This window comes from Pteronotus mesoamericanus, unplaced genomic scaffold (genome assembly GCF_021234165.1).
Source record: "Pteronotus mesoamericanus isolate MK-2021 breed Mesoamerican mustached bat unplaced genomic scaffold, CSHL_Meso_final contig_50, whole genome shotgun sequence".
In the NCBI taxonomy this organism is placed as follows: domain Eukaryota; kingdom Metazoa; phylum Chordata; class Mammalia; order Chiroptera; family Mormoopidae; genus Pteronotus; species Pteronotus mesoamericanus.
The window spans coordinates 24,720,171-24,746,356 of NW_026555186.1; the positions used below are offsets into that span (position 1 = coordinate 24,720,171).

The 26,186-nt window shown below is 36.2% G+C and overlaps 1 protein-coding gene across 2 annotated transcripts; it reads right to left on the reverse strand.

Moving 5' to 3' along the window:
- Window positions 1-563: 563 nt before the first annotated feature.
- Window positions 564-24,735, reverse strand: LOC129074603 (survival motor neuron protein). Of its 2 annotated transcripts, XM_054578472.1 has the most exons (10): window positions 24,599-24,735; window positions 17,827-17,898; window positions 16,039-16,158; window positions 14,982-15,182; window positions 14,678-14,833; window positions 13,453-13,557; window positions 12,000-12,110; window positions 9,622-9,672; window positions 4,907-4,932; window positions 564-862 (listed from the first exon to the last, which is right to left on the reverse strand). In XM_054578472.1, exons 1-8 carry the CDS (start codon window positions 24,674-24,676, stop codon window positions 9,625-9,627), a joined length of 891 nt encoding a protein of 296 aa, XP_054434447.1. In that variant the 5' UTR covers window positions 24,677-24,735; the 3' UTR covers window positions 564-862; window positions 4,907-4,932; window positions 9,622-9,624. The 2 variants fall into 2 exon arrangements, with proteins under 2 accessions (XP_054434447.1, XP_054434448.1); XM_054578473.1 differs by lacking the exon at window positions 13,453-13,557.
- Window positions 24,736-26,186: the final 1,451 nt, after the last annotated feature.

A 26,186-nucleotide genomic window follows, 5' to 3' on the forward strand; every position in this document is an offset into this window, starting at 1 on the left:
TGAAAGAAAAAGCATTTATCATATTAACCTCTTCTCCTGCAGCTAAATGGATTGAAAGAATCCCAGGTGCCATGAACACCAAGCCTTAGACTAAACGGAAACAACAGGATCTCCAACCTCTCCTGAGATTTTGTACTGAGAGACACAGATAAAGTCAAATGGATGAAAGATGGAACTACAAAGTAGTAATGAAGAGAGAATGGCCTGGGCAGCTGTGTTAGGCAGTATGAATGAGGAGCACGTGCAGGTCAGGAGAGAGAGATGCAGACAGACAAGAGAAGGTACAGGGAGGAAAATGACAGTGTGCCTTTCAAGAAAAAATCTAGCCTTGGTTCCTGCTGGCCATGTTCAGTCCTTGTGACACTCAGCTTAAGCTGGGCCTTGTTTCTTAACCATGGGTCAGCAGCAACACTGTTTTACAATTGGTTGTATCTTTACAATACTACCCCTTTACCTGGAATAGTTTTCTTTCTACAGACTCTACCTCACCATATATAGTCCAAGGAAAAACATTCAGATAGGCAAAATTTAAAAAATTTATCATTTATTTTTAAAGGCATTAATAAAAAGCTTAACATACTAAGAAAGTTACAATATACAAATAGGTTAACAGATTGACTTTTCTCCATTACATGTGACTTTGAGTTTCTTTTAATTACTCACATTTTCACTGTTCAGTTACTCAGACTGGTTATTCCCTAGAAACACCTGGTTGATTATTCAAGAATGAGTCACATACAACAAAGGCAAATGGAGATGATTGTGCCACTCAGCCAAGTGTTCATGAAGAAAATGATGGAAAACTGTTCACATCCATCAGGGCACATCAAAATACTCTTTTCTCCTTGGTAGAGAGCTGCACCTTAATTTGAAAGAAAAACGTCTAGATATAATTATGAAATTTAAAAACCTGTTTTCTTATAAAAATCAATAAAGAGAGAATAAAAATCTGCTAATATACTTAATGTAATACTAACTTCAATCTTTATGTAACTGTTACACAGACAAATTAATTGTGGAATTCATCTGGAAAAGTGAACAGGCAAGGATTTAAAAAAAAATTTAAGGAACACTGGTATTTGATCTTTTTTACAAAACAATGATCAAAATTGTGTTAAAAACAAGTGATTACAATAATACAAACAACATTCTCCAATTCTACAAAAGTAAAAAGTATTCCTAAGTACCTAGAAATTAAAACATTAAACATTTCTAGAGTCTGAAACAAACAAAATTTTGGAATATCTGGAAAATTATAAGAATTCTACATAGTAGAATCTACAGAACACAACTAAAGCACTGTTCAGAGGAAATTTTATGGTCTTAAAATAGCCATTTTAATAAATAATAGACAAGAAGGAATTTTAAAAACTTATTTAAAAAGTTGAAAGAAGAAATTAACCCTTGGGATAATCACATGGGCCCATTGAACCTAATTTTAGATTTGAGTTTCTTTTTCAAGCAGCCCTAACTATTTGTAAGGGTTTATAACTTGGTTCTTAGAGGTCTGCCAAAGAACAAAGAGAAGATTTACTTATTTAAAAAAATTAGTAAAACTCCTATGTTGTAATTGTGCTGTAACTCTACTGGACTCTTATAAATCTAAACTATAGAATCTTAATTTTTCTTATTATTCTTTATCTCAAAACATTGTTATTTTTCTTCCCAGGATTTATTTTATTCTAACTTGTGCACTTCAGTGATTCCTGCCTCCTAGTATTCACACCCTTATGTAATCAATCCCCTCCACTTGACTGTAGGCTGGACCGACTTCTAAAGAATAGAAAAGGTGAAAGCGTGGGATTCAGAGACTAAGTTACGGAAGTGAGATAGATGGTGTTGCTCACTCTCTGTCAGATCGCTCGCTCTGGGAAGCCAGCTGCCATGTTTCATAATGTGGACCCTCAGGTTGCCTCTGGAGAGCTGGGAGTAGCAAGGTACTGACTGAGGCCTCCTGACAACAACCCTGTGGGTGAGCTTGGAAGCTGATCCTCCGGTCCCCCTGAGATGACTGTAGTCTTGAGGCTGACAAATTGACTACAGCCTCATGGGAACCACCCAGCTGAGCTGCTCCTGGATTCCTGACCCACAGAAACTAAAGATAATAAATCTGGTATTACAGGGTGCTAGAGTTGGGGGTAATCTGTTATGCAGCAATAGGTAATACACTCACCAATTACCTCCAACCAAGCTTAAAAAAAAAAGCCTAAGATAATAAGAACACGGAAGGATGAAATCACCTAAAAGGATGATGAAATAACTCATTAGTAGTGAAACAAAGCATCACTATTACATCTTCCTTCAGTTTTCTTATTGTTGCCCAAAGTATTGGATTATCTTTCAAGAAGTTTTAATGGAAATTTGGAGAAATTCTTGTCTTCCCTCCCACCCAAGCTTTACTTGAACACAGTTGAGAATTCAGTCTTTTTTATTTTCTGTCCATAATAGCCAAGAGGACAAAACTGACAGGAAGTCACTTCATAATTATTAAATTAGAAGGTGAATGTAAATAGACAGATAGCAACATCTAGACCAGCAGATGGAAAACTGCAGCCTAAAATATTTACTACAACTCTTTAAGAAAAAATTTTGACCCCTACTCTAGACTAATAATGGTGCTGAAATTGTTCATAAGCAAAATCTCAAGACAACGTGTCTTTAGATGACATTATATATTCTACTTATGTGAAGTTTCTCAAACTCAAATTGATATGTTTCTGAGGACAAAAAAATATTGTAAAATTACTGTTAGTCGTTTAACAGGAAGGATTTCATTATATAATATTTTGTGATAAAAACCTGACCCATCCAATTTTGCTAAAACATGAGACAGTATTCTTTCATGTTTTATGATGCTTGTGTACAAAAATTTATTAGACACACTTTGTAAGCAGACAAATATGGAAGACAGGTGTATATACAAATGGAAGGTAACAGATGATGTGGAAACGAAACACAGTAATTGGATTGATCATTCTAATTGGTGTTTATAAATGTAAAAAATGAAATGTTTTGCTCTTATGCATCAAAGATAGCTATCATCTACCAATAACATTATAAGCCATGAAGTTTTCAAAGTATTTGTGTTTTGATGAAGTGCATGAACAATCAAAAAATGCTACAGGTAGAAGATGGTAGTAGAGATGCATTAGAAACCTAGGATGAATATTTATAAGATAAATATATTCCAAGTTCATGCATTACAACTAATGCACTTGGCTGCATTCAAAGAACATTATATTTTTCCAAAACTAGGAAAATATGGGAAAAAATCTGGGTCTGCTATATTTGAATTCTCATTAAAACTGCTAACAAAGTTATTTCATAATCTCTTTATTCTTCTGTATACTATTTGTAAAATGAATTAAAAAGGAATACAGTTGATTCTCATTATTCACAGCAGTTATATTCTAAAAACACTGAATTTATAAATACTAAGCCATCACTCCTAGAAGAAAACACAAGGCTGAGTTTCTGCAACCCTCTGATCACATTTTTATTAACCGACAGATACATAACCTTGTTTTATGCGTTTCTGTTGAAAGAGATGTTACTTAAATACATATTGTTGATTCATTAACATTGAATTCACAGCCAAGAGCACTATAACTCATGCCTGAATGAAGCTTATCTAGCATGTGTATTTTCTCTGTGAGGAACATCACAGCCTTCTTGCATCTGGGAACACTAGACAGCACTTCAGCACAATGCTTGAGGGCCATCTTAAAGAGTGAAATCAAAAGGCACAAAAATGTAGCACTAAGATTGTGAACAGGACACTTGTTCATAGTATGAGGGCTAAAACAAGAAAACAGCATTGCTCAACCTGAGCTGGGAACATCTGTGTCAGGTGACTCAAATTTTTCACCTTCTTGTACCTGCCCATGAATGACAGCGAAAGTGCTACGAATACTGATTGTGGGTCACAGACAAATTTTAGAAAATAGGCAAATTTGCAAATACAGAATCTATGAGAAAGAATTTACAGTAGATAAAATTTTATCAGCAAAAATTTAAAAAAGAGTAAGCACAAATATCTAAGATGCTAATAGAATAGCAATATAGATAAATGAAAAAAATTAAACTAAACACTAGAAACAGTAGATGAAAACCCAAAAGCCATTAAAAATGAATCTGACTATATGAAAATAAGGCAATATGACTACATAAAAGCAAACAATTCTGTCAAAATGACAACTGCTATCACCATAAGCAAGGTCAAATGAAATGATAAACTAGAAAAAAAGTATCTACAGTTCATATCACAAAGGGACGGTTACCATAACATACTAAGAATTGTTGCAAATTAAAAGAAAAAAAAATCCATGTTGAAAGGTGGGCAAAGGTGATGTACATAAAGTTTTCAGGAAAGTAAAATACATAGCTCTTAAACACATAAGAAGGTGCTAAATTTCACAATGAAATAATTATAAATACAATGAGACAATCACTTTTAACTATTAGACTGAAGACTGACAAAGATCCAGAAGTTTGATAAATTATTGACTAGACCGTGGGAAACAGGAACTCTCAATGTTGATGGAAATACAATATAAACTAATACAATCTTTATTAAGAGCAATTTAACAAAAATGTATTAAAATTATACATGTATTTCTTTTTCAATCCAGCAGTTCTAATTCCAGACTGAAAGTTTAGATTCTTATTTATTTAGATTTTCCTAGAGATGTATTCATCTAGCTACAAAAAGAATTAGGAAAAAGAATGACTGTAGTATTAAATACCAAACAAGTACAAAGAGCCTAAACTTTTATCCATAGAGCTTAATTAAATATAAATATACATGTATATATGAGAGTATCCTGCAGCTATTTAAAATAAGACAGTTTTATATACTGATATGTATCTCAATATAAACATGAAATATTGAGGAATAAGCACTTACTTGTTAAAGAATACTGTGTGAACTACCTATAAAAACAAAAAATTAAAAGTTTAAGAGAATAACAATGATAGATACATCTTACTTGATTTATTTTAATTACATATTTTTTATTGTCAATAAATGCACATAGCATAAAATAGAATAAAATAAAAAAGGGTATTCTGTGAAGTCTCCTTCCCATGCCTTTGTCTTCTGAGGTAACCTGAGTACCACCTTGCGATGCTAATCAAAGCGTACACATGTACATAAATATATATGAACACGGATAGCAGGCAGCATAATACACAGAGTTCTGTGTCTTATTTTCATTTAAATGTTTCTTCCTGTCAGATCGTTTGCTATACAAAACAAGTAACAATGTAGTTAAAAAAAAACTAAAAAAATTAAAAGAATAAACTGAGTATTAATTCAAACTTTAAAACTTTTATAAAAAAGAACAATGAAAAAAATCTTAAACTATAACAAGTAGATACTCGTAACAATTAGGTAAGTGTGAAGAATGAGGGCATTATTAGTTAATTATTTGGGGGAAGCAATACAACAACATTGAAAATCTACAGAATTATTTAGAATTTGAAGCCCAATATACAAAATTAATTATCAAAACACAAAAATAATTCTTTGGCACTATGTTAAATTAAAAAGCCAAAAACAGATTACTGCCATCTAGAAATACATATCATAATAACCCAAAATTTGACATACTAATCTTACATACTTGAGAGGTATAGAGTGTTGTAACCATCACAACACACTAGACCAGTGATTTTCAACTGCTGTGCCCCAAGAATTTTTAAAACATTCAATACATGACTATTTATTCAGGGGCACTGACCTCTTTTCCCTCAGATTGTCAAATAAAATAATGACAACTGCCAATACAACAATATCCACTTGGTGTAAATGAATCAAAATTACACCTATTTTTGGTCAGAGCAGCAAAAAATAATGTATTTTTGATGTGCCACAGAATTTTGGTAATTAGTTTAATGTATGCCACGAGATGAAAAAGGTTGAAAAATCACTTCAATAAATTAATCTTTCAGAGAACATGCAACTGAAAATTGTTCCAAAATAGGAAGGATGATGCAATGAATTTTGTATCCCACCAAGCATTCATGAGGAAAATGATAAAATGATTGTTAAAAAATAGGGAGAATAGCTGGTAGTGTACTTGTTTTCCTGACACGGATTATAAAGCTGGGTATAATATACAGGGAGGGGCAAAAATGGGTTTACAGTTTTGAGTACAGGAAACAAAGTTTATTCTTGTGTTACTTACTAATTATTGTATTATTTTTCATATGAACAACTGTAAACTTACTTTTGTCCTACCCTGAATTATACAACTGTTTTCAGGCACTGGGCAACAGACAGCAGAGGGCTATGATCCTTGAGAAAGGGAAGCACGTAGGCGAGCTTCCCTTTCACCCCTTTATGGCTAGACACAATTTTCAAACTGCAGCACGGAAGGTGAGATCTGAGCAAAGAGTATTGTCCTTCCTGGGTGGAATCAATAGATTGTAGTTTGGGCATTGGAAGAGGCAGCTGGAATTTGAGGAGGCAAGGTCTAGAAAGGAGCAATTTGAAGAGAAAGAACTCTAGAAAATTTGTGTAGGATTTCCATTTAGGTCCTTGCCCAAACCCTAAATTACTCCTTTGTAGGACAAAACCTAGAAGACGCTATTGCTGGGGTTGGGGAGAGTTGGGGTGCTGAGAGCTGAAGAGAGAACTCTGGGTGGTTTGTACGGAGTTCTACCATTTACTATGTGGCCCAAAGCAAGTCATTTCACCTCTGTGAGCCTTTCTCATCTGTAAAATGGGAATAATTATAGTATTTAATTCAATGGTGCTATAAAGATTAAATGAAATAACTACACCTACCACACACAGTAGTCATTCAAAACAAATTATTATTTCACATGGCAGTTCCTAGTTTCCTTTACAATAAAAATGCTAACTAACAGTTACCTAGGAGTCTACTGAAACCAAGATTTATAAAATAAGATTTTTTTTTTTTACTCTTAACCAGAAGTCTTTAAAATGTAAACCCAAAGACTCACTGATGCTCAAGCACACTGTTTCGCCTCTGTCTTCTGCCTGAAAGCCAAGTACTGGTTTTATTTAAAGTAGAATATAGCTCGACTCACGATTTTATGACATTTTAAAATGTAAAAGGTAAATTTATGTGTCACAATAACTAGTAATAAAAAAATCAGCATTTCAAACCTCAAAAACTGATTTTCCCAAAGGCTATTCCAAATATACTACTTGGTATCTTCAAAATGTTACATATATTCCCTTACAATTAACTTTCAAAACCATTCACCTAATTGCAGGATTTGTATAAAGAAAAGTCTTCTTTAAAACTAGTAAGAAATAGAGCTGATGCCTAACCTTTCATGGTGGGTGAAAGATCTGATCTGAAAACAACTCTGAAGTCTCTCTTCCCATTTACCATTTTCTCTCTTCTTTGACATTCCCTCCATTCTATGCTCTAAGCAAGAAACTGTGCCAGATATTGTAGACACGAAGAACGAGATGCAGTGCCCCGCCTCTAATGACAGAGGAAAGACAGATGAAGACTGAGTGGCATTAGGAACAGTAATATGACATCTGAGCTACCTTGGGCCTTGAAATATACAATGCTTCTGGCTTCGTATATTCTCTGCCTCGGAAATTTTAACCCACTTCATTCTCTGCCTCGGAAATTTTAACCCACTTTATTCTCTGCCTAATTTTTCTACTCACCTTTTTAGACTTGCTGAATAACCTAGCTGAAGAACTTCAACTGAGTGAAAATGACTTTAATCAAAGAATGCAATGCAGGCAATTATACTTTCAAATGTGATATGTAATTTAAAATATGCCCTTCCAGAAATGCATCTCCCATTTTGAAAGTCAAAAAGGGACTATATCTTTTAAAATATGCTTTTCAAGCCCTGGCTGATGTGGCTTACTGGGTTGGGTTGTCCCACAAACCCAAAAGTTGCCAGTTCAATGCCCAGTCAGGGCACATGCCTGGGTTGCAGGCCGGGTCCCCAGTTGGGGGAATGCGAGAGGAAACTGACTGATGTTTTCCTCTCTGTCTGTCTTGCTCCCTCTAAAAAAATTTTTTTTTGGTTTTCATGGAAACATCTACCAAAAATCATAATATCCATAATATTTTATCAAATAGTCACAACACGTAAGTTTACCTTAAGGTTATGACAGAATAAAATCAAATGACTATGTATAAGGAAGTATTTACTGTAACATTATCCAGAATGTGAAAAATGAAAAACTACTGAAGGAATAATGTGTCGACAGTCTGACAAAAAAAATAAGTAAAAGCATTAAAAATGTGATGTTAAGTGGCAACACACACACACACACACACACACACACACACAGACCCCCCCACCCTACCCACACAATGATGGCATCCATATCATAATGCAGATGAATATGGACCAAAAGTATAAATATGAAGAAAAGAAATATAATGATTGACATGTAGCTTTCACTAATTTAGTTTAAAAATATATAACATTTTTATTATGTACTTTTCAAACATACAGAAAACAGAAAAAACAGTACAATGAATGTTCATGCACACACCACTTAGATTCAACAGCTGTATGTACTTGGAGCATTGTTCTGTAAACAGTAAGGTCACAGGTTGGATTCCTGGTCAGGGCACAGCCTAGGTTGCGGGTTCAGCCCCAGTCAGGGCACATATAAGAAACAACCGATTGATATTTCTCTCACATTGATGTTTCTCTCCCTCTCTTGCCCTCCCTTCCCCTTCTCTAAAGTTAATAAGCATGTCCTTGGGGGGGGATTAAGTGTATATAAAGAGCCATTAACAACACTTTACTTGTAAATACTTTAGTATACAAATTTAAAGGTATTCTTCTATAAACTACAATAACCTTTCTACAGCTCATAAAATTATCCGTAATTATCTAGTATCATTTAAAATTCAGTTCATACTAAAATTTCTCCAATTCCCACATCTTTTCAAACCAGGGACTAAGCAAAGATACCACACTGTATTTGACTGTGTGTCTTTTCAGTCACTTTTCAACTAAAATAGTAACCCATTCCATGCCATTTTTTCTTTCATGACACTGACTTTTTAAGGAAACACCAATTTATTCTCTACAACATTCCACATTGTGGAGCTGTCTACTCAGTGTGTATGTGCATGCGTGCGTGTGTGCATGCACGTGTGTGGTGTCATTTAACTTATTGCTCTATCCCCAGTATTGCTGTTAAATGGGGAAGGACATTTTAAAGGCCTAATTAAATTTCAGTTACACTTTTTTGACCAGAGCACTTCTTAGGCAACAGTGCGCTTCATACTGCCTCCCCAATCAAAAGGCGTGTCTGGCTGGCTGACCACGGTATGCAATGCTTGCAGTGCAGTTTCATCACTCGTTCTAAGGATCTCTTTATCAAAAAGTATGTTTTTCTTTCCACACCACCAACCAACAAGTATCTGGTGAAATGATACCTGGGTATCATGAGAATTCTAGAGGGGAGATTTTATATATATATATATATACACATACACACACCTTTTATCAAGTAGTTTTGGAATCAAAATGTCTTCAATATTGTTTTATATTAACTTTCCTGCTATTTAATATTTCATTTTTAAAAATGTTTTCCATGAACTATAAAATATATGCAAAAAGAAAGATTCACTTCTATAATGATGGCACACTTACTCCTTAATTAAAATGTGGGCATCTTCCTTCTTTTTGATTTTGTTTGAATCCCTGTAAGAAAAATAAAAAAATTTAAAAGAATAGCATACACATTTTATACAGATATTCATAAACATTTTGTTTCACAATAAGATATTTTCCTCATTCCACTTAACAAAATAAATGTCACTGGCCAGTTTATAGACTTCCAATGTGCTTTAAAAGTGACCCCAAAGCATATAGTTAGGCTGTAATTAAAAAATTTTCTTCTTTCCCTTATGCTCATTTCAGCCCAATGATGTTCATGAGCAGACTTACATACCTTATTTCCATCAAATAAAAAATATAATTGTCATACTCATTTATTAAGGTAAGACCAGTATTCACTAAACAAAAACACTTAAAAAGTTAAAAAAGAAATCAACAAATATTGACCGCTCTTCTGGCCAGGCCTAGCCCAAACGCCTGGGCCTCAGCGCCTCCCACAGGCATACCAGCCCTCCAGCTCGCCGCTCATCTACCCTCAGAGGCCGTACGGGGTACTAACAGCGATTTGTTACTGATGAACACCAAAGTTGTAACCAATTGGTGTTATTCCATTAACATGAGTCTTAGTCATCTGCGTTCTGCTTGGATCTCTCGAAAGAGGAAAGGCAGATGTGAAGAGGTGAACCCAAATCCTATCTGGCTGCTCTTATGGGAACAGGGAGCAAACCGTCCATCGCGTATGCTTCTGTGAAGCAATGGTTAAGGGTTGTTAGCTGAGGGTAACGCTATTTAAAAAATAAGTTGTTGGAAAACTTGAAAATAAGTAGTGGTAAAAATTTCAAAGACACAAAAAAAAATACAACAACTCGGAGACAGGATTTCTTCATATTTCTGAATAGAAGTGTATGTTTTTATTTTAATTTATTCAGATATGCAAATAATATTCATAAAAGTAAAGATCACTTCCCCGGAACAAGTTAGTCATAGGTTAGCTCTGAATTTCTGGCAAATACTATGGACAAGATAGCTTTCCCAAAAACTGGTGCGTGATCTCATGAAAAGAAACAGAAACAACTGTATTTTGTTGATCAGGACCATAGTTAAAAAGTCCACTGAAAATCTGCTAGGTTTTAATAACACAGTACAATCAAATACATGAAATAAGGATGTTTATAAATACAATTTAGCTAACTCTAATTTTCACCCACGTCATCCTTCAAGTCCAATAAATACATTCTAACACATTAATACAATGCATTCGTATTTTTAAACTGTTGTTAGAGCTAGCAAACTAAAAAACAGTAAGATTCAGAACTATTTAAGGCTGTGGTAAAACAGACAAAACCATGAGCCTATACATAATATGAGCCTGACAAAAAAAGTATAAATAAATAAATAAATAAATACAGTGAATCTGGGTAACAGAGCTATGGATGAATCCCCTTTCCCCCTGGCTCTATCTTTCCCTGCCTAAAAAATTTAAAAATAAACAAAAACTATGCCAGAACTTTATATATATATATTAAACATATTAACTTATAAAATATTTCATAATTTAAAAAACATGCAGAGAAATCTGAGATGCAGAAAAAGGAAGCTTAGAAAGTTAGATAACTGGTTTCAAAAAACAAATAACAAACTGTTACTTTGTCATTTTTCATTATTTTTCTGGTAATTAAAAGGGGAACTTCGTCCTGACCGGGTAGGTCAGTTGGTTGGAGGTCATCCTATACACCAAAGGGCTGAGGGTTTCATAGCCAGTCAGGACACATGCCTAGGTTGCAGGTTCAAATCCCGGTCAGGGCATGTGCAGGAAGGAGCTGATTTCTTACGTATCGTTTCTGTCTCTCTAGAATCAATGAATGTTTGTTTGTTTATTATCCTCACATGAGGATATGTTTCAGCGATTTTAGAGAAAAGGAATGATAGACGATGATAGATGAAAAGAGAGAGAGACACACATCAATGTGACGGAGAAACACTGATCATCTGCCTCCCATACGCAATGGAACCCACAACCTAGGCATGTGCCCTGACTGGGGTCTGAATCCACAACACTTTGGTGTACAGGACAACACTCCAACCAACTGAGTCACCTGGCCTGGGATGAAAACTAGCTTTTAAAAGAGTATTAATGGGGCCTTGGGTGAAGTGGCTCAGTAGATTGAATGCCAGCCTATAATCAAAATAATCTAATAACATGAAAGATTTTTAAATGCACTACAATTACACTTGGTGGGGACAACAGAAGAGTAATATAAGCCTTAAACAAATAGTTGTACTTTTTAAACTTCAAGGTAGTTCTTAATCCTTAGGTTCTGCCCAATGTAACACATCATTTTTTTAATCACAAATGCAACAAAGTCACATATCCACAAAGTGTCAGGAAAAGATGCTTAGTGATCACTTACCATATAGTAACCAGTGTGATAGCCACTCATGTACCATGAGATTAACATACTTCCCAAAGCATCAGCATCATCAAGAGAATCTGGACATATGGGAGGTGGTGGGGGAATTATCTGGAAATGGAGAAAAATATACTTTAAAATGTAAAGTTAAGAGATCCATTTTATGGAGAGAATGCTGGATATTAACTGTCTCTTTCCCTAAATCCATGTTATCTATTTAAAATTTTTAAAAGATCTGACATTTGGAGAAAGCCAACCAGTAACAAGAAGACCAACAAAATTAAATTGAACAGCATTCAAAAGACACTATGTCACAAAAAATGTTTAAACATTTTGTTTTGATTAAGAACTATTTTTTTTTTTGTTTCATTATGAAGCCATGGTTGGAATACCAAGCATAAATATTGGGTTGGCCAAAAAGTTCATTCGTTCTTTTCCATAAGGTGGCTCTAGTAGTGCTTAGTTGTCTTTCACTTCATTCGGAACAATTTTGTTAGGTGGTATTGTGACAACTGTCATATCAGTGTGCATTAAAAAAAAATTCAAAATTGGTGAATTTTTGTGTAGCCATTTTAATATTGAAGATGGAATATATAACATTTCTGACATATTATGCTTTATTATCTCAAGAAAGGTAAAAAACACAACTGAGATGCAATAAAAGATTTGTGCAGTGCATGGAGAAGGTGCTCTGACTGATCAAACGTGTCAAAAGTCGTTTGCGAAGTTTTGTGCTGCAGATTTTTCACTGGATGATGCTCCATGGTCAGGTAGACCAGTTGAAGTTGATAATGATCAAATCAGGACATTAACTGAGAATCGTCAACATTATTTCACATGGGAGATAGCCAACATACTCGAAATACCCAAATCAATAAAGTTATTGTTGAAAATGAAAACTGTATCTCTTATCTTACGGAAAAAATCATATGGACTTTTTGGCCAACTCAATACTTCGACGGTTTTCCTTAAGAAAACATCCAAACAGCATTTCAAATAAAGGTCTTGGGCAGAACATCTGCACTGTTCCTGGCCCAACAGTTTGTCAAAAAGTACCTTTGTATCTAGCCTATTGTTGTTATTTAAAAGTTTACCACTAGATATCTGGATAGTCTACATGATCAGAAGCTAATATCCAGGCAAACCTGAAAGAATAAAACAAATCTTTATGTGTGGTATACTTAAATCTTTTCAAATAGGAACTACTTCCCTTTAGAATAAGATACAATTTCTGCCAGGAAGGAAGCAGGTGACATAGGGCTAAAAGCTGGGGCAATAAGAATAAGTCTGGTAAAGAAGAACATTAAAAAACCCAAGATTTAGTTCAAATTTTTACCTATTAGAACCTGGCCCTAGGGATGGTTTAAAATGACATTTCCTAATCACCTATATTCTGCTAAATCCCAAACTATGTGTGAAAGCAAAGCTTCACCTAAATTCCTTTTGCACTTACTGGTGGCCCAGAAGGAATCGGAGGCAGCCAGCATGATAGGAAATGAGGCGGCGGCGGCGGCGGCGGTGGCGGCGGGGGCAGTGGGCCATTAAATTTTAGACCTGACTGTAAAAAGTATTTCAAAAGAAGGATTCAATATGAAAACAGGAAAAAAAGATTTAATGTCAAAAAAATTAAAATAACAAATCAGAAAGATTAAATAAAATTGCATGTACCAAGTGTTGAAGTCAAACAATCATAAACCAAGATTTTCCTCATTTCCTTTCTATACACATTCAGGGAATAAAATCAAAGAAAGATAACATTTTAATACCTAATAAATCAAGAGATAGTATATTCAGCAAGGTATTTCTATCACAAATCACTATATCCCCCATAATTTCATTACCTAGGCTGTACAATCTTTTTATAGATATCCTTTCAGTAGTTGAATATGCTTAGAGCATATATTGTATAAATTAGTAAAACTAAGATTTTTTACTTAACAAGAAAAATCAGTCCCCTGAGACTAATGAATCACTATATATATACATACACATAGACAGGTAGACACACATACATAAATTAACAGGCTTGACCATTGCAGAAACTAATATGATATAAATCTCAAGAAAGATCTCACAGAAAATCTTAAAGAAAAGTCATGCTTGATATTTTTATTTTAAAAATATTATTTCCTGAATACTGTAGCCTCCAGGTAAGTCATTGCTTTATACATAACAAGTAGACAGGGACATACCTACTTGGGTTCCATGATATAACCTAAAATATAAATCTTTTTAAGTCGATTTGTTACTTATAACCAAAGGAAGCATAAGGAAAAACAGTATTTACATTTACTCTATAAAACAATCTGGAAGCCCCTTAGGATTTTACCTGTATTAGATGTAAGTACTGTATTTCCTTGCAATTCTTATATATCTTACACAAGTGACTTGGGAACTATCAGGATAGTCAGCTGATAAAACATCATACTTCCTAACTTAAGTTCACTATATCATTAATACTCCATAAAAGTATTTGCAAAAGCTTTTCATTATAAACTATTCTGCATTACTATCACTTCCTTTCTGAAGAATTCTCAAGTGTTTATTTGTAACACCTGCATAAAGCTACAAAAGTTTCAAGGGAAAATCTATAATTCCCTTATGGAAGGTCTGAATATTTGTTGAATGTTTCAATATTATCATCTATTTCCTGGGAAACTGTTCGGTATAGAAGTTACCTTTCCTTGTCCCAGTCCTGATCTTGGTATGGGGGGTGGTGGAGGGAGAAAATAGTTCCATGGAGCAGCTTTTGACTTGAAGTTATTTGGTTTATTTCCAGGAGACCTGGAGGAGTTCTCACTTTCATCTGTTGAAATCTGACTTTCATTTTCATTCTTTAAAAAGGAAAAAAATACATATTTTTTGTTATATAGATGTCACTAAGGAAAATTTAATGTCTTAGTGGATCAAATTGACAACTCGTTATACCACAGTTTCTCATTTAGTCTCTGCTTCCACGAATTCTATTTTTTGTATACTCACCTCCTGAGCATTATGTTCTATATTGTTAGCTACTTCAGACGTTGGGGAAAGTAGATCAGACAGGTTTTGCTCCTCTCTATTTCCATATCCAGTGTAAACCACAATACAGGTTTCTCTCTTAAAATCAATTGAAGCAATGGTAGCTGGGTAAATGCAGCCGTCTTCTGACCAAATGGCTGAACATTTGTCACCAACTTTCCACTACAAAAACAAACAAAGGCACACACCCGTTTCTTTTAAAGACGGTAAATTATTATTTTTGTTTGGGTGGGGTAAGGTAGGGGATAGAGGGGACAGTTCCAGTCACCTGATCCAGAAGGCAGAATGAAACAGTAAAAAAAAAGTGCAGCCCAAAATACATAAATCTGAATTCCAATATAAATATAATATAATCCTGTCATATAATATAAATTCTGCCATTTTTATAATCATGAACAGGTTTTTAAATCTCTTGGAGTCTTAGTTTCCACATCTGTTAGGTGGACACAGTATAATCTAGCTCATTTATTTATCGTGAGGCACAGAAAGGAGGGAATGTGTTAAGTGCTCCGCATTCCTGGGCTGGCATTAACAAACGTTAGCTCTCTTGCCCCCTGGTAATGAAACTAAAGTGACTAATGAGATACCGAAAACTTAGCCCCCAGGTGTACTATTTTAAGTAGCAGAAAGGACTCTACCCAGAATTTTAGGTTCCTGGGCTTAGGATTTTTGAAGGAAAATAAGGATACCTACTTCTCAGTTTAAAAAGTAAATCACTGCCAATTCAGGTTAAGGCCCTCAGGCACTCCTCCTAAACAGCACTGCCTCCCCCCACCTTCCGCCTCCCAAATAAAGTAAACATCGTCCTGAATTTGGTATTTATCAGTACCAATGAATTCCTTAGACTTTTATTGACATGCATGTTCTTAAACAATAGAGTTTAATAGTTTTAGAAATGTTATTATTACATGTCAATGGAAAACACTGTACTAACCATTTAAGTTAAAGATACTTTACACTACTTAATAAATAGTATGAAGAAATTCTTTGAAGTTAAATCTCAATGTTTTAAAATAACCTGCTTCAAGGGAGTTGTGGTGTTCTTTTTTTGGCTTTTATTCTTCTTGGCAGGTTTTCTTTTAGGTGTGCCTTTTGGTTTATGTGAAGCTTCAGAAATGTCACCATTCTTCAGAGCATGCTATGAAAATGTGAACAGAAATGTACATGTTACAGAAAGCTTCAGACAAAGTTCCAATATAATTCGGTCATTATTGGCTGGTCTCGAGGCCCCGCCCCTGCAGAGAGCCTCTGCTTTCTCTTTTCGCCACCCCACACACTACAGAAATTGCTCTCAAAGGCATCACATTTCTGACTGTCAGCTCCAAAGCTCCCTTTCTGGTGAAGAGGCTCACTTGAGGACCAGGGGCCCCAAGACACAGCCCTGGCTGAGCTCTTAGCAGAAGTCAGCACTAATTTTGCGAGTGAACCGTCATGAAAGTAGATCCCTTGCCCCTGCAGTGAGCCAACCCAGCTGATGCCATGTGGACAGAGATGATCTGTAGCTGTCAAGATACATGAACAAAATAAATTGTTGTTTTTATTTCTTTGGGAAACAAAAAACAAAAAAACCCTTTAATCAAGTCTCTGCACTCTCAATTATTAACATTACAACTCTGTTGATCATCTTTCTTTTTGATATTCAAGACAGTTTGGATGACATATCAATGTACACGCCAATGCTTTTATTACTTCTCTGGTCGAGTCTTAAACTTGGGCATTCCCAAAAAAGCCAGCCATCCTTACTTACCTGACTATGATCATCTATCCTGCTATTGCTTCAACTATAACCTCTATGCAAACAGACTTCCAAAGCTACTATCCAGCTCTGACTTTTCTCCGTAGTTCAATCTAAGATTTCCAATTATCAATTTTATATCTTCACATTTATCTAAAACTCAACACAAGTAAACTATTTTTCCCTCAAATTGGTTCTTTTCCTCTATTCAGAATACTTCCCTCTGCAATATCACTTACCCCATCCTGCACTGAGACCCATTTTAATCAGCATTTTACAGAACTCTCTTGGTTAGTCTGAGTTAGTGTACCTGTACTCTAATTGTAGACTGGAATGCATGCTATTGACAAATTCAGAAATCAGCTTCAAGGATGATACACAGGCTGGTCCTCTCACCGCACAGTACAGGAATGACTACAGAAAGAAAGTGGACTCCGTGCCTGGTGTTCTGTATGAGTGTATGCTCTTTCCTTTGACTACTGATGGCTCACACATGGTGCTCAATAAGAACAAATACCTCCGGCAGTGGGTCAGGTAATGATATTGGACAACTGTGTAAATGTTTTGTTTGGGCCACAGAAACAGACTACACCCCTTTAAAGAATTGTACATTCCTACCATCAGAACACCTGACTTAATACCCAACTAACTGGATGTGGGACAGATTAACTTAATTAAATTTATGTAAAGCAGGTAGAAGAGTGCCTAGAACACAGTAAAGACTCTGTAAATATTAATCACTGCACAACGACTATCTATCAACATTCTTTCAATAAAGATTTAACTGTTTAAAAATTATAATTCAGACTGTCCTCCCACTAATCTGAATTAGACAACTTCTATAGTGTTATGCAATGTAAACACATTAAAAGGAACAAAGGTTTAAAATTCTAGTTAAATCACCTCTCTTAAATGGATGACATATAGACAGGCTATCTCCCAACTTCTAAAGGAAAATATTTAACTGACCCATGTTTTATTTTAATCTTCAAAATTAGAACTAAATAATATGCACTCTAACAATTTACTTTAAATGTTATCAATTAAGCCAAAAAAGTAAGCACTTCATACCTTAAATGAAGCCACAGCTTTATCATAAGCTTTTATCAGTGCTGTATCATCCCAAACGTCCGAATCATCACTCTGGTAACGGTAAAGAATAAAAACAATTCATGTTTGGATGGATTTCATCAAAAAAAGTATGTCAGTACCAAGAGCCATCATAATCCAAACATAAAATTAAACTAAAAACAGGTTTTTAAATCCTAAGTATAACCACAAGAAGCCTACCTGCTTAGAGACTGTGTGACATTACTCTCAAAGCTAAACATATGTAAATGTTCTAAGAGGTAAACCATGAAGTGAATGCTCCACAGTTTAATCACAATCTATCGACCGTTAAGTGGATCTGTTCAACTGTAACTCACATTTCAATCTTTTCTAACAGCAGATAAAGGTGTAGCCTGGCAAATCAGGGATAAGATAAACGGCTTAGTTTTAGTGGGAAAAAATCTGATATTAAGTGATCTGGAAAAGATCTAAAAATTACTTCTAATTTTGAATTTAAATTAATGAGTGCTTAGCAGAATTTAAACATTATTCAATTAAAAAATATTTTTGAGCACCCACTACCTACTAATCACTTATCATTGAGAGTTATAAAATTATGTTACCTGTTCTCAAGGGAGATCAGGGATTTAAGACATGTCACACAAAACAAAAAAGAATAGAAAACAAATACAATCAAATATTAAAATGTGAAGTGCAAACAATAAAACAATAGATGTCTTATACAGAATAATATATTTTCTCTAGTTCAAGATGAAGACACAGCTGATTCTGAACTCACCTCCTCCCATCAACACATCAAATCTACAGCTATGTAGGGAACAATTTCCTCTGGAAAAACTCTAAAAATCAGTGGAGTGACTTCTACACATTGGGCAAATGAGAAAAAAATCTGATATGAAAGCAGGCAGGAGAGGCTGAGACAATCTCACCGCGAACCCCGACTCCCGGGCAGCAGTCCACAACTGGGAGCGAATTGAAGGCTGGGAGCTTTTCCTGAGGAGCGAAGGGTTTCATCCCCATATTGAACAGCCTAACTTTTAAGACCTGTACTGATATGAGTCCCCAAAACATCTCGCTTTGAAAACCAAGGGGGCTCACGTCTACCAGACCCACAAAGAACAGCAACTAAGTAAGGGCTCTTAAAGGAACCACCTGCACCGGAAGGCCCAGTGCAGAAGCAGCCACCTGAGAGGCACCCAGACTCTACGGTAAAGAGGCTCACTTGTTTACCTTAAGGCACACCCCCCACCAGAAGCAGCCATCTAATTAAATACATATCTAGGAAGCTGCTGGGACACTGAACCAGGACAGAGGCCTGCCAGTGCCGCTTTCACGCTCTCTGCCTTGCTCGAGTCGGTGGGCCCCATCTTTATTCTCTTCCTTGGCCTCGCTTCAGCTCACTGTTATCTTCCAGAAATGAGCTTATACACTTGTCCAGCATCCTGATTACTGCAACTTGGAACCAGGGGACACTCTCAGATCACCTGATTCTGGTGGCCAGCAGGGGGAGTTACAGCTGTGTTCTCACAGGCTGCTATGCTTGTATACTTTAAAAACTGCTGCCTGAGGGTCTGGCTTCCCATTGGCCTTAATTTAGCTACTAACTTAATTCAAATCCTCACTCTTGGGACACGGACAGGTCTTTGGACACACTTAATGGTCTGAGAAACAACTCAGACTTAAGGCAAGACTGAAAGATAAGGTTCATCTAAATGAGGACACTCCTTAAAGTCTGGGAGAGGTGGCTGTTTTATGGAATACATAGAAACCAACAGAGTCAAGTATTTTACTAAGTAGACGAATATGTTCAAAACAAAACAAGATAAAACCTCAGGAAAAAATCCTTAATGATAAGCATAAGTGTACCTGATAAGGAGTTCAAAACAATAGTCATAAACATGCCGACCAAACTCAGGAACAGAATGGATAAGCATAGTAAGAATTACAATAATGAGATAGAAAATACAAAACAGTAGCAAACAGAGGTCACAGAACTGAAAAACACAATAAATTCACTGAAAAATATGCTAGAGGGGTTCAACAACACATTAGATGAAGCAGAAAGATCAGTGAGGTTGAAGACAGGGCAGTAGCATGCACCCAATCAAAGCAACAAAAAGAAAAAGAATTTTAAAAAGTGAAAGAAAAAAATATTTGACTGAAAATCTAAGGGGTACCAATGAAGACAGAAAAAAAAAAAAAAAAAACCCAAAGGAATAAAAATTTAAAATGAAGTGGTAAATATAAACAATTGGCAAAGAATGTTTAATGTATATAAATGGGATCTCTGAATAAAAACTGAAGAACAAAAAAAAAACCACCTCTAAATAAATAAATCCTTAGCATCTCTAAGCAAAAAGGCCAAGTCATTTACAAAAATAAAGAAAAGCAGGTAGTATTAGACTTTCTCATAGAAATTTATGGGAAAAAGTATGAGCCAAGGATTTTATATATATCTTAGCTGTCCTTCAGTAATTAGACTAAGTTTAAAGTGTTTGAGAATACTGTACTCACTTGCCTTTCCAGAGAAATCTACTAAAGATAAGCTTCATCCAAACAAGGTTCAACCATGGAAAACTTGGGTTAGAAAAAACCAAAACTGTTAGCGTCATATATATTTAATTGCAGACTTAACAGAAAAAGAAAGTATATTAAATTGGCAAGCTGATTCTAAAACTCATATGGAAATACAAAGGGCCTAGAACAGCCAAAACAATATTAGAAAAGTAAAGCCAAGTTGAAGGACTTACATTATCTGACTTCGTGATGCACTCTAAAAGCTACAATAATCAAGAAAGTGTGTTTTTAGCATCAAGGTAGACAAATAGACCAGTGCAATGAAATCGAGTCAGAAACAATCCCATATACACGATTAATTTGCAACAAAGGTACAAATGCAATTTAGTAGGGAAAGCACAGTAGCTTTAACAAATGGTACTGGTCAATTGGAAATCCTTATGCCAAAGAATGAATTTTGACCTACATCTTAAGCCATACACAAAAGTTAACTATAATTTATCAAAGACCTAAAGCAAAACCTCCAACTTTAAAACTTAAAAGAAAAATCTCTGCAACCTTAGATAGCCTGCAATAAAAGAACCATCAAAAAAGAAAATTGAAAAATTAGATTTCAGCCAAGTTAAGAATTTCTGTCTAAATGGCATTGGTAAAGAGACTGAAAAAACAAGCTACAAACTGGGATAAAATGTTTGCAAATTACCTACCTGATAAAGGTTCTGTATCTAGCATATATGAAGAACTCTCAAATCTCAATAAAAAACAAAACAAACCAACTCAAAAATGGGCAAAAGATCTGGGCACTTTGCCAAAAAAGATATATGGATGGCAAATAAACACATAAAACGATGGTCTTCATCATCAATCGTCAGGGAAATGCTAAGTAAAACCACAAGATGTACATCTACTAGAATGTCTAAAATTAGTACAAGACTGACCATAACAAGTGTTAGCAAAGATGTGAAGCAAATGGAACTTTCATACATTGCTAGTTGAAATGAAAAATGGTACAACCACTTTGAAAAAGTCTGACAGCTTCTTAAAGTTAAAATAATGACATACGTATTACCCAACAGAAACAAAAGCACGTCCCTTAGGTATTTACCCAAGAGAACTAAAAGCACATGTTCATATAAAGTCTTGTATGCTAATACTCATGGCAGCTCTATTTGTAAGATCCCCAAACTGAAAACAGCCCAATATTTGTGAAGAAGTAAATTAATGAACACAGTTAGTATATTCATGCAATGGAATACTAGAGCGATAAAAAGGAATGAACAACTGATATACGCAAAAAAATAGATGAAACCCATAGTAAGTATGCTGAATAAAAAGCCAGACCAAAAAAAAAAAAGAAAGAGTCTCTGTTTATAAAATTCTAGTGCCTGTTTATAAAATTCTAGAAAATGCAAGCTAACCTATGGTGAAAGCAAGTAGGTCAGCAGTTGTTTAGGGACAGGAGATGAGGAGAGATGAGAAGGAAGGAGTAAAAAGGGGCGTAAGGAAATCCAAACCAGCTCACCCACTGAGACCAGGCCCCATGGAGAAGTCCTGAGACCATCTGAAGAAGAGAAATGGCCTGCCAATCCCTAGCTGCAGTACCACTGCAGCTATTGCAGCTTGAGCTACTATATGGACGCAAACAAAGGACAGGTCTCAAGGAGCAATGCCCAGCAAGGCCTTCACAAATTCCTAACCTACAGAAACTATGAGACATAATAAAATGGCTATTGTTTCAATCTATGAAGTTTTGAGTGATTTGTTACACAGCAACCAAAACAGACCATTAGAGCTGCCCTGATGTTTTTCAGTCACCACCAGTAGCCAAGGTTCTGAAATTATTCCTCAGGTTCTGCCATCCTCTACCAGTTCTCAACTACTGACGCTTCCACTGTGTTCTCTTAGGTAACCAATATACTACGCAACCTATATCTTTAACCGCTTCTCTGAATATTCCTTTCGTCTTCTTGCTGTAGCTAAAATCTGGCTTTCTCTGAGGATGCCACCTTCCTTGCAGCCATCCAAATGAAGTATTTTTCTCCTTCGTATCCTTTAAATTACTGTACCAGAGGAGGGGAAGAAATCTTCCTCAGTTCCACTTCCAGAGGATTCTCTCTTTCCTCCCCAAAGCTCCTAGCTTTAAAAATCCTGTCAACAGAGTCTACTGTCTACTATCCTGCTTATTGCAACCATCTACAGACATCTAGGTCATACCTCCTCATTTCCCAAGACTTCTATCCCAGTGCTTTCTCCAACACTACTCCTCATAACTCTTGATTATTAAAAAAAAACCCATGTACATGATCCTTCCAATACCCTATCCTTGCGGGTCTTTAAACTCTTCTCTACCAATGATCTATCACCCAATTTCAGCTACCCACTTCTAAGTAAAATCACAAGATGTCACCACATCTATTAGAATGTCTGAAATCAACACAAGACTGACACACCAAGTGTTAGCAAGAATTTGGAGCAAATGTAATTTTAATACATTGCTTTTATTATATATAACCAGTAACTACAAACTCTCCAAAAATCCTACTCTCCAACTTTCTAGGATCTACAACTTATTCCTTCTAGTAGTGTGATGATGACAATCAATCCACTTAACTGGGAATAGCAAAAACACTGATCCTTTCACTTCTTAAACTATCACTGTCCTAATATCCTCACTTCCTTTCTTAGCTTAAACTCCATGGTCAATCATTAAGATAATTCCCTTGTACCTTTCCCTATTTCTTCATGCCTACTTGCTATGAACTACAGGCATACCTCACAGATATTGCAGGTTTGGTTCCAGACCACTGTAATAAAGGGGGCATTGTGATACAGCAACCTGTACTGTTTTTGTAGGTGGTGAGTCTTGCCTTCAGTGTGTAAAAAAAAAACAAACCCAAACAAACAAAAAACCAAAAAAAAACCAAACCCAAAACAAAACACAACACCTGTGAAAGGCAATAAAGTGAAGTGCAATAAAATGAGATGTGTCTGTACAACCCTATTAATTTCAACTACTAGTTTACTCTGTGCCTGCCCTCACAAACCTGAAGTGCACTTAGGTGGTGAAAAACACAACCGTGCTGTCTAGTCTTTAAATTCATAATCACAAATCCCAAGTAGAACTTTAATATTGTCTAGCAACATTTCCCCTACATGTCCCTAGTCCAACACTTACCCACTCTCCTAGAGGCCTACTTCCTACCTTCTCGCTGCTCAAACCTCCAATACCTGCCCTATCCTCACTCCTAGTTGACACTTCTTTTATGGACAGCACAGCATCAAAGGAAAAAAGGTTTCAGTTTCCCATCAGATCTGTACTTATATCTTTCACCACATTAACTGTCAAAGTTCCTAACAAAGGCCAAACCTGTCCCCTCTTACCTACTCTAAATACACTACTTTAGCAATTTTCTCTTCTGTATCATCAGTTCTTCCATCCTTACTGGGTCTTTTCCTATCAGCCCACAGACATGCTGAAACATGTTTCTCCCATCTTAAAAACAAAGAACAATTAATAATCCACTTTAGTTCACTTCCCCCTTCATCTACTGGCCAATTTCTCTACTTTCTACTTACAATAAAATCCCCTGAACTACCTGTTTATAAATGCTGCCTTGAATTTCTTTTCTCCCCCTCTCAGACTCACTCCAATCAGACTGCACCCCTATTTCACCCCAAGCTAGTTTTTATTTTCTCCTTTATAAACCTGCTCTACTTGCAGTCTTAGCCATCTCAGCACACTGTAAACGACAACTAACTTCACGTTTTCAACTGTTTGGGACAATCTTGAAGTTATCCCTGCCTTTCCTCTCTCAAATCTTCATTACCGAATCCGTACGCATAACCGTTGCCTCTGGTTTTGAAATATCTGAGTATCTAGAATCCAAATACTCTGTTCACCTTTGCTAACACCCTGACCTAAGCCGGGGTCATGTCAAGAGACTTCTGTTTTCCCTGCTGCACCCTGGCCAGCCTCTACACACGCGCCCCCCCACCCCCCACCGCCCGCCCCTGAGTCAGAGTGGGCAAACCAAAGTTGTTGGGGCCTCGGCTCAAAGCACGCTTCCAAGCAGCATGCGGAAGGAGCTTGCTGCTGAGGTTTCCCAATGGGAAAGGATGTAGAAACAGGAGGATCACAGTCCTGCCATAAATGCACTGGCCAAACCCCGGCCCACAACTGGGGAAGAAGTGCAGGAGCCGCCTACTAGGCAGTAGGAACCCGCACTGATGGAGGAAGAGCCGGCCGCAACCTCACCTGGCCAGTGCCACGCCGGAATAGCACCGAGTCCTCCTGCTCAGGAACACCGCCACTACCTGCTCCTGCCATCGCCATGGCGAGGATACCACCAGCTGCGCGGCGTGGGCTGCGTGCCTCTGAGAATGACGATTCTCACCGCCAGGACCTCTGGGAGCGGAAGAGTACGGTGGCCTGAAGAGCGCCGGGAGCCCAGGGGGAGTCCGTGCGCTCTCTAGAGTAATCTTCATTGTTTTGTTTTGTTTTTTCTTGTTCTTCTTTTCTCTCAGTTCTTCGATTTCACTTTTCAGTGTAGTTGTACAGAGATTCTAACAGGGCATTTTTGTTTTGAACAATAGATTTTCTTTATTTGTTCATTGAAGGTGATTTACAAAACATGGGTGAAGCAATACAGTAATAATCAGTCCAGAGGTAACCAATAGTAATATTTTTTTTATATGCTTTAAAGAATTTTAGCCCTGGCCCAGTTGCTCACTTGGTTAGATCATGGTGCCTAGGTTGGCTCCTGATCAGGATATATGCAAGAATCAACCAATGAATGCATGAATAAGTGGAACAACAAATTGATGTCTTTCTCTCTATCTAAAAATCAATAAATAAAATAAAAACGCTTTAAAAAAACACATATATTTTTTAAATGGTGATTAGATTTTTCACCATTTTAAAGCATATAATTTAATGGTTTTTAGTCTATTTCCAAGGTTGTAAGGCCTCTACCACTATCTTAATTCTAGAACATTTCATCACCCCAAAAAGAAACCTTGTATCTATCAGCAGTCACTCCCCATTCTCTCCTACCTCACAGCCACTAATGTACTTTCTGTCTCATGGATTTACTTAATTCTGGATATTTCATGTAACTGGAATCATATAATATGTGGCCTTTGGTGTCCTTTTTTTCACTTAGCATAATGTTTTCAAGGAGGAATTAGTTTTAAAGAATTTTAAATGATAGGTTCTGTTGAAAAAGTATTTCTACTTATCAGGACCTGGTTCAACAAAAATGAACCTATGGCATTTTTGTTTTCAAAGAAATGATGACTTTTTTCCCTGTTGATGACATCCAGATTTGAGTTACTATATTTTATGAAGTTGTTTCATATAATAGGCAAAGCACTCAAAAATATAAATAGCAAGTTTCCAAAGGAAACTATATCATCAGATTTGAAAGCATTTATGTAAACATTAACTTCACGAACTGGAACCAATCTTCATGCATATGGAATTTTCATACTAAAAACCTGCCTTTAGTGACTCTTCCATCTTGCCCTTAATCAAATAAATAATTCAAGTAATTAATGATCTGATTTCCAGTTCTGATTTCCAGCAAGATGAACAAATGGAGTCTGGAGAAACATAAAGATTCAGGTTAACAGACCCCTACACATACCTAAGTTTGGGTAGTCATGTCCTCCTTGGAAGCTGGCCCCACATTTAGCCATCAATCAATATGTAACTCTTTTACTCCCATCCTGACAACTATGTAAGCCCTCAGAAAAAAGCGCTTGCTCTCTTGGCTCTCTGGTCGCCTGGCCTCAGGCCACCTGACCTCTGGCCACCTAGGGGCTTGCCACCCCAGCCGTCAGCT